The sequence below is a fragment of the Carex rostrata genome, chromosome 20 (assembly GCF_964058835.1).
Source record: "Carex rostrata chromosome 20, lpCarRost1.2, whole genome shotgun sequence".
Classification (NCBI taxonomy): Eukaryota; Viridiplantae; Streptophyta; class Magnoliopsida; order Poales; family Cyperaceae; genus Carex; species Carex rostrata.
In genome coordinates, this window is record NC_135937.1 from 7777543 (window position 1) to 7786245 (window position 8703).

The 8703-nt window shown below is 37.1% G+C and overlaps 1 protein-coding gene across 1 annotated transcript; it reads right to left on the reverse strand.

Moving 5' to 3' along the window:
* Window positions 1-1477: 1477 nt before the first annotated feature.
* ARF6 (auxin response factor 6) lies at window positions 1478-8703 on the reverse strand. Its single transcript, XM_078322572.1, has 15 exons — window positions 8011-8703; window positions 7260-7372; window positions 6510-6608; window positions 6164-6220; window positions 5600-5755; window positions 5432-5516; window positions 5066-5156; window positions 4806-4970; window positions 4465-4587; window positions 4292-4367; window positions 4048-4195; window positions 3407-3861; window positions 2617-3144; window positions 2011-2204; window positions 1478-1917 (listed from the first exon to the last, which is right to left on the reverse strand). The coding sequence occupies exons 1-15, from the start codon at window positions 8057-8059 to the stop codon at window positions 1713-1715; spliced, it is 2544 nt and encodes an 847-aa protein (XP_078178698.1). The 5' UTR covers window positions 8060-8703; the 3' UTR covers window positions 1478-1712.

Consider the following 8703-nt stretch of genomic DNA (forward strand, 5'->3'; position numbering starts at 1 on the left):
AGTCGAGTGGAGCCACAACTATAAGCCATGTATAGATCAAAGTTTTTTTTGTTTCCTTTTATGTGTTATTTTTATGAATAATTCAATGTTTTGTTTTAACAATATTTTTATACATCGCTGACAATGAATATATAGATTATTTGTCGTTTATATGACGTTGTATAATTGACAGGTTGACAATATGTCGATCGATGTCCCGTTGTAGAAAGTAAACCGCACGTACAGTGAAAGTTCTCTTTAATTCCATCATGTATAGTATAGGAACATTTGATAAATTAATGCTAAATTCACTTGTTCTTCTTCGTTCTAAAATTTATGCTGAATTCACTTTTTAAATGTACACAGTTCGTTAATTTATTAAATGAAATTGTAATATGTGATTTACATTATTTTAAATTGCACGAAAAATATTACAATTTTTTTTTTATGTTCATCGAGATGTGAAATCTTGTTATTCATACAGATATAAGTGGAAATAAAGCCGAATGAAGAAATCCCTTTTTCCTTTTTCTTGTGCAACGATTCAAGTTAAAAAAATCTTTTCAACCATACAGACAATAGTAAGTGGATATAAAACCAACCGAAGAAATCCTTTTTACTTGTGTAATGATGTAGGTTACGTCTAATGAATTTATTTTATTTTATTTTAATTTTGTGTTTTTGTTATGGAATACAGGCAGCGATAATTGAACATCTCCTTTGTGTTTTTGATTTTTTTTAGATATTAATAAAAATTTCGGCTATTTTTAATATCCACAGGAAATCATCCTTCTGAAATAATTTCATAGATATACTTTTCATTACATATAATGACTAAGGCGATGTTCTCCATAAAAAGTTTGTAGATTTAAAAATCATAACAAAATAAATATACTTCCGAAGAAATATAATATGGTCAATATACAATTTGGATGGTAAATATAAAGTGGTAGTGAATATAGTGAACAGATCTAGATCCCCTAAGTGGGGTCCATCAGTAGATATGAGATAAACACCAAATCCTGAAAAGTGCTGATGGAAAAGAAAGAAAGAAAGAAAGATGCCTCCCACACTTTCCTAATAAACCCTTAAATTTCTCCAGAAAGTGGGATTTAATAGCGACCACTCAATTTACCAAACAATCATGCAGAGATTTGTGAAGACCTAATAATCATAGAGCAAGAGAGGTGCAGTGATGACGGAGACACCACCAACTAAAGCAAAACCCTCAAGTATGGATCTCTTATCCAGGATCCAAGGGAAGAAAAATTAATAAAACAGAAGGCCTAACTAGTCTCCATCACACATTTAACAGAGAATATATAAAAAAGTTAGTCAATCGGTCTTTGTTAACTTGGTTTTATCACCAAATAATTTTATTGAGCCGAAATTATTTTATATATAAATTTGTTGTTTGGCACACAACGAACCAGGTTTTATGTTATGTTAGGGGCTGGACTACTGGACTAGTGCATTATTCTGTGAAATTAAAACAATATTGTTTAATGTCTAATAATAACTTAACAGAAAGCACTAATACATATAGGTTAATTTAATTGCACATAAACAACACTAGTTTAGTTCTTCACCTAGGCGGCTAGGTACTACATGGCAATGTAATCTAATCCTTCATACTACACAAGGATCAGTGAAAAGAGACGTGATATTTTAAACCTATATAATATTCTAGTTGGCCACTACTACTGGCAGGTACAAATCCAGTAGCAGCTTTTTCAGTAGTCCAATGACCCAACAGAGGGAATACCGCTGCTGAGATTCTGTGAATCTTGTCTAGCAAGGTGGTACGTATCACAACTGTTCGACTGCAGTCGCTTTGCTGGTCCTGGTGCATTGAGCAAATGGAGGCCATCTTTCCCCATTTGCAGCACCTCTTGTGTTGACAATATCTTGATGCACCACACACTATTCACAAATTCCCTGCAAAAATTACCACAAATTGTATTTTGAGACATCGTCCTTGATCATGACAAGCATGTAAAAGGGGGGAGAGGAGGGGGCAAAGAACCGTACTGCCACGGATCATCGCCGACGAGAAGGATGTCATTCTCGCTGTCGACGAATACAAGCTGCCAGCCTGATCTTAGGGGGTCCGCCTCGAGCTGCCCCTCTATCCCGAATAGCCTCCCGAGCTCTATACGGAGCTCGTCATAGCTATTGAACTTTGTTATGTCCAGCGACCTCCCGAAGGATCCTGATTTATAAACCTGCATGCATTTCACGTGCAACACAATAAAAAAAACATATCCTCACATATATTATAACGTTCATGAAATGGTTTACAAACGAGAACCAATTTAATACTCTACTGCATGCTACATATTGACAATTTTACCTATAACATCTTAAAAATCTCAAACAAAGGTCAGAATCGAGCTCAGAGATCTATCTGTTAGGTTCGAAGTCAATATGCACAGTTAAAGAAAATATTTGGCGCAGCTATCTAAAAGATATAAAGTGGCACTATGAACTAGAAGACTGACATGTTAAGAATATGTAGGTATATGTTGCAAGTACAACAAATGCATGATATGATGCCCAAACATGGATGTTTGGTTGATAATAGAAAGAAGCGGATAAAATACAAGCCCGGTATCGAAGAAACAGTGCTATACTCACCTTAACAAAAGTCCCACTCTGTGACGAATTCACATTGCCAATATCCTCAGCTGAGTTTGCGAATCCCGAGTCCTCTAGGCAATTGTTTGAGGCTGACATTGCCTGATGCAGAGGCAGATCAGCATCAACTGAATCCAAAAAGCGGATGGCAACAGAATCACTTTGCATTCCGTTTTGAATCCCGTTTTGCATCAGAAGGGAAGAAGAGTCAATGCTGACCCCAAAAAGGTGTGTTTGCTGCTCCTGGTCCAGCGCACCATCTCTTGTCATAAAAGACTGGGGCATAGACACAGGTATCTGAGAGATGGAGCTGGTATGAACGGTAGGGCCCGTTTCTGACGGGATAACGGTTGATTCCACGGCTAGTCTCTTAGAAGGCCATCCATTGTCTGATGTGACTATTTGGTGATTGCTTCGCGGTAGGTTTAGAAGGTTTGTAGCTTCTTCAGGGGAAAACGAACGGAAAATTCCATGCAGGGGGGAGAGACCGCATGTCGATACCGGGTTTGAAGCGTTATTCGTGTAGTTCTGTCCCGACAACATCAACATAAACCCATCAAATCATTGTTAAATTACTATTACGCTATTTTTAGTCTATATTAATTGTTATAGCCAGTACATGCAATGGCACCAGCTGAGACATTACTACATATAATAATAGTGTTCCAGTCAATTGGCTTTATACTAAAATGAGTTGTTTCATGAAATGTGCAAGTTTTGAACTTTTTAAACAAAGCTTTAAAGAAGCAACAAACAAAAAAATATTAGATTGAAAAGAATAAGGACAGACCTGAGTAAGGTTGGAGGCCTCATCAGTGATAGGCTGCTGACTGGTCCCGAACTGTGGTGGTGTCACTTCTTGAGATTTCACTTGCTGCAACTGATTCTGCATGAACTGGTTTTGCTGCACGGCCTGGAGTAACGCCTGGTGCGATTGAGGATGCATCTGTTGGATCAGCTGGCTTGCCAGGAGATTTGATCCAGGTCCCCCATTGGAGAGATTCTGGGATTGTTGGAACTGTAGAAGAGAGGGAGACTGAGACTGCTGCTGCTGCTGCTTGAGAGAATCAACAGCCCGGAATTCCTGTAGCGCAGCGGCGGCCATTGCTTGGTACATGTCAGGCTTGAGATTGAACATTGATGGGTTGAAGCTTGGCTGGAGCCAGGGTGGAGCTCCAAGACCAGGGAAGTTCATCATAGGGTTCATCAGGGATGCGGTACGGCCAAAATCATCATCCTTCATGCCTTCACCAGAAAATGAAAAGAACAACAAAATTTAGGGAGGAGCTGAAGAAATAACATTTACGACACTGCACTTCTATAATGATGTCTGAAAAATTGTCTTTCTTTTTTCTAACTGGTTGATGTTTTATGTTTTTTTTTTTTTTTTTGGTTACATGTTTTCAGCTCTCAAAGGATAAAAAAGGTTACCATATAAAGGAGGGAGTCCAGTGGGCCAGGGCCGTTTTAGTCTAAGAGGAAAAGCAGTTGGGTACATGGGAAATGTTGTCAGAGGCTCTATCTCCCATAGTGAAACCCTAGGTTGCCTTTCCCCAGCAGTCGACTCATCCCATCCAACCTAATTTATTAACAATTTTGAGGCAAACATCGATAAGCAAAGCCATATCTCTACTTACAAAATTATGAAATGAGAAAGAAATAAAATAAAGTGTACCTTAACTGATCGCCAATGAGAGTTGGGCCAACGAACAGGATCTAGATCACTGATGCCTGTTATTGTGCCCATGTATCTAGCAGGAAAAGGGAAAATTAATAAGATAGACATGCCATAATATTCTTACTTTTAAGAGTGGGATAAAAATAAGAAGAAAAATGCTTAAATTGTACCTGCGAACACTAGACTCTTCAGTCTCAAAAAGCATCCTAAATCGCATCCCCACAGAAACACGGGTGTGATAAACTGCCTTGACGTACTTGGCCATTGGAATTACAAACTCTGAGGGGCTTGCTCTGTCAAAAATATAAAAAAATATTCACTTAAGTTTTTAAATAAGGAAAAGACAATGATTTGAAACATGAAAACTAAAATATTATGTACACCCAACAAAACAAGAAATATTCTTAAAACATGGAAATCCCAGGATATAGAGAATACAAAAGAACAAGGTAGATATTTTTCCAATCAGAATTCAAATATTACATTAATTGAAATGGAAGTGGATAACAACCTGGGATTGTAAAAGATGGTGAATCGGCTGTTTGTAGCTGCCGCATGGGCCGCGGCAGCCAGAAGGCCTATATGCATACTATCACTTGATAAAACCGAAGAAGGCATCACAGTCTGTGGCCGGTTTGCACGTCTGATGCCTAATAGCAACTGGTTGTTATCGTTCCTAAAATGCCAGATAAAAGCAATCAGTGTACAAAATTCTTTCCATTTTTCATAAAAAAAAAATACAAAGGAAAAGAGGAGGAGACAAGTACACACCAGATAAAGATAACAGAATCACCAGCAACAAGTCGCTTTGCACTGACAAACACACTCCATCCCGTAGTTAGGAGGTGCCTTTTTGGCTGGCCTGAAATTTAAGTATTATAGTAATTTTGTTTTATAAAAAATAACTGCAAGTAAATTTCAGGACAGGGATTTGAATAATTCCTTTCTTTCATTTTATCCTGGCCCAAAATAATTTTAAAACTCACCACTAGTTGTGACTTGGGTGTTTCATTTGTGTTTACTTGTGTGTTATTGCTGAATTCGGGATTTATTGGGGCTCTTGTATGATTTCTGGCAACAAAATTAAAATCCGAGATCACCAACTTAACTAGAGCGCAAGATCATTAAATAGAGTACCTCGAAAAATGTGACGGAACTTCCATTCATTATCATGTAAGTCTCTCGCAATCAGCTCTTGTGCAGGTGGCTGCAGTGAAAAATCCTAACAAAAAAAGAGCAAAACTATCAAATGCCATGTTAAGAGGCAGAGATTTTACTATCACATATAACGGATTATAAACGTACTAGAGGAGGAAACACTTTCTCAGCAGCTCGACGAGGAACCGAGAAACCACCATGTGTACTTGTGTCACTGGCTGTTAGTGTCTTGCAAAAATAGTTCGTTGGCTGTTTATTTGGTGCACCGAGCTCTATTGGGAGAAACGGCTCCTTTTGCTCTTGCTGCAATGTTTGGATGCATCAGAAAAGTGTTAGATTACTTCACAACTGATGTTTGCTACATTTTCTATTAGTTTTTTGGTACTTGAATATAGTTGAGGGAGGCTTGTCGCATGATTTGGGTAAATTGAAACTTAACGAGGATTTGCAGAGGGCTGATTGAACATCAACTATCCATTGGGACTTAATTAGTAATAAAGTTTATATAACTGAGGATTACAAACAAAAGTTTATATAGCTCAGGTGAATTTGGATCAATTAAAGTGGACAGATGAAAATGACATTTAAAATGCTTTTTTGGAAAGGAACCAATACATTTGTATATCAACCAATCCGGCCAAGTCTAGAACCAGTATGTATTGAACAAAATAGCAATTCTTGGTTATATCAATTGGAAAATGTGATACTTACTGGACCCAAGGGCTGTAGCGTCATTTGCGCATATACTTCATCAGTCTCTGCATCAGCCTGTGTAAAAGATCATAAGAAATTTCTCCAGTTGCATACTAACCATACTGACCTGTAACCATGTATTTCTCAAAAGTATAATCAGTAGCAACATATACCAGGGGCAAAAGAGGGCTTTACAGCATCTTTTCAAAAAAAAGCAGGAGAGCAATGGTACAAGCCATATTTCCTTCTTTTGTAAGGGATGATAGTAACATCTTTATTTTGTGAGGATATAAACGAACTGATTTGTAGGAGTAGACATAAGTCATTCCAAAAAGAGTCTTATTTTAAAAAAAAAAATACTCACATGCATGGTGACATTGTGGAGTTGGCATATCAGCTGAGGTGGCAAATTGGGATAATTAGGTATATGGCCATCTATTTCTTTGTTTGTCGAAGCCGCAACCTGAATAAAATATTACGTACAATTACTCTTTTGATGTATATAATAATTAAGTGCGGTTCTGATAAGGTACTGCTTTCTTAAATGTTTGGCCCAAATTAGGTCCCATTAATTCTGGTTAACCATAACTAAAGGTTCAGTTCCTTCATCCAATTTTTGCGAAGTCGCCTTAATTGTGTAATTTAAAATCAATTAGGACACTTTAGGCACAACTATACTTCAAGTGAGCAACTGGACCCATCAAAAAGAACGGAAAATAAAAAATGATCAGATGCATAAAAAATTTTGAGCACCATCATATTCTGAAAAAAAAAAAATCAAAATAAGTTTACTTTGTTGTTTCCATCAAAAAATAACCATTCAAAATGAAACATGAGCAATTGTGAGCTCTAATAGGCATCAATGTGTAATGTGTAATTCCAGAGAATGTTCAATGAATAATAAAGCATTAGATTGTTTGGGATGTAATTGAAAATGGAGGATTAGCTTGAAAAATAAGATATGAGTGAGGCCTAACTTAAGAACTAATCGTTTGGGCGTACCAGAACCACCTGAGTTATTTTCGAACAGTACCAATTACCAAAACAACAGAAGCTGATGTGTACCAAAATTTGTATGATACACCAATTGTACCAGTTAGGTCATAAAACTGACCTGTTCGCTGTGGCCTTGAGGAAAGTAAACGACGCGGCTGCCTAGAGCTGGAAGAGACACAAGAGGCCCCGCACAAGCATGCCACAACTCTGAATTCAGACACCTCTGCTCACCTGTATTTCGATTGGAAAATTGTCAGGGTCATATTTGAATAAAATGTCAACAGGTTTTGCTTGTTTACATGCTATATTTACTTTTAAAATTAAAAAAAAAAAAAAATAGACGTAGATGGGGGAGCAGAATTTAACCTCTAAACCCAACTAAAATAACAATAAAATAAACAAAATCAAAGAATCAGATGGTACAATCACACTGAGAACAATTTTTTCTAACAAATTATACGGGAAAAAAAATCCTAAATTCAGAAGATCTACAAAGAGATGAATCTCAAAGGTGCAATTAAACAATTGAGTATTCAAGTACTGGACATAAATTACTTTTATAATTATGTTTTTACAGAGCTAGAAAGACAGTCATTATGAAGTCTTAGCACTGTACTGTCATCAGAAATTATTACTTTAAACTCCCTGATATAAATTTCAAAGAAGCGTCTGTAAAATTCAAAACCAGACAGAGATCAACTTTTTGGAAAACTAAAAGGGCAAAATTGAAAAACAGAATAGATCTTATAAAGCATAAAAAATGGTAAATAGCCAAAATTCAACTTTAACAAGACACCTTCTCAAAAGGCAAAAAAAAAAAAATGATAAATGAATTAAAAAAATAAAATAGTTTCGGTGGAGCATCAAACCTTCTTGTTGTTGCTGGGGCTGTGCCATACCAGAAGACGCAACCCGCATCGCAGAGAGATCCAGTTCCAGTGTGCTCTTAGCCCCAAAAAAGACGCACCACTTTAAAAAATATATATATCAAATCAAACCTCCAAATTCTTGAAAAATGCTCACACGACAAAACCTTCCAAGTTCTAACAGTGAAATACTGATATCGGCTCTGTTTCCATCTCTAACTTATCACCCAAAACCCGGTCCAGCACACCAAATACTCATCGCTGATCTCAATTTATGTACCCAATGCAAAGTAGGAGCTGCAACAATCAAGCTTCAGATCTCTCACTTGTGGTATTAGAGGGAACCTAGGGGGTTGTTAAAGAGAGCTTCTCTTTGAGTTGAACTCCTTTCATCAGATCTCGCTGGCACTATGGATCGAGAGCTGATAGATACGTCACCAATGGAAGCTTCCAGTAATAACAGTGATATAAGGGGGGAAAAGAGAGAGAGAGAGAGAGAGAGAGAGAGAGAGGGAGGGGAGAAAGAGGAGACAGTGTTTATGCTGTGCTGCTGCTTCCCTACCACTACTACTACTACTAGGGCAGGGGCAGATCGTCGCTCTCAGTAAAAACTAAAAAGATGCAATTATTATTCATTATTATTTTATTCTTACTTTTTTATAATTCTTTGACAGTATATATTTTTTTAAGTCCAAC

Excerpts from the sequence above, each read along its gene's own strand:
- ARF6 (XM_078322572.1), bottom strand. The coding sequence starts at position 8,059 with ATGCGGGTTGCGTCTTCTGGTATGGCACAGCCCCAGCAACAACAAGAA. Across the intron at positions 4,971-5,065 it reads GATTCTGTTATCTTTATCTG|GAACGATAACAACCAGTTGC; the intron begins GTGTGTACTTGT and ends CTGGCATTTTAG. Across the intron at positions 3,145-3,406 it reads AGGCCTCCAACCTTACTCAG|AACTACACGAATAACGCTTC; the intron begins GTCTGTCCTTAT and ends TTGTCGGGACAG.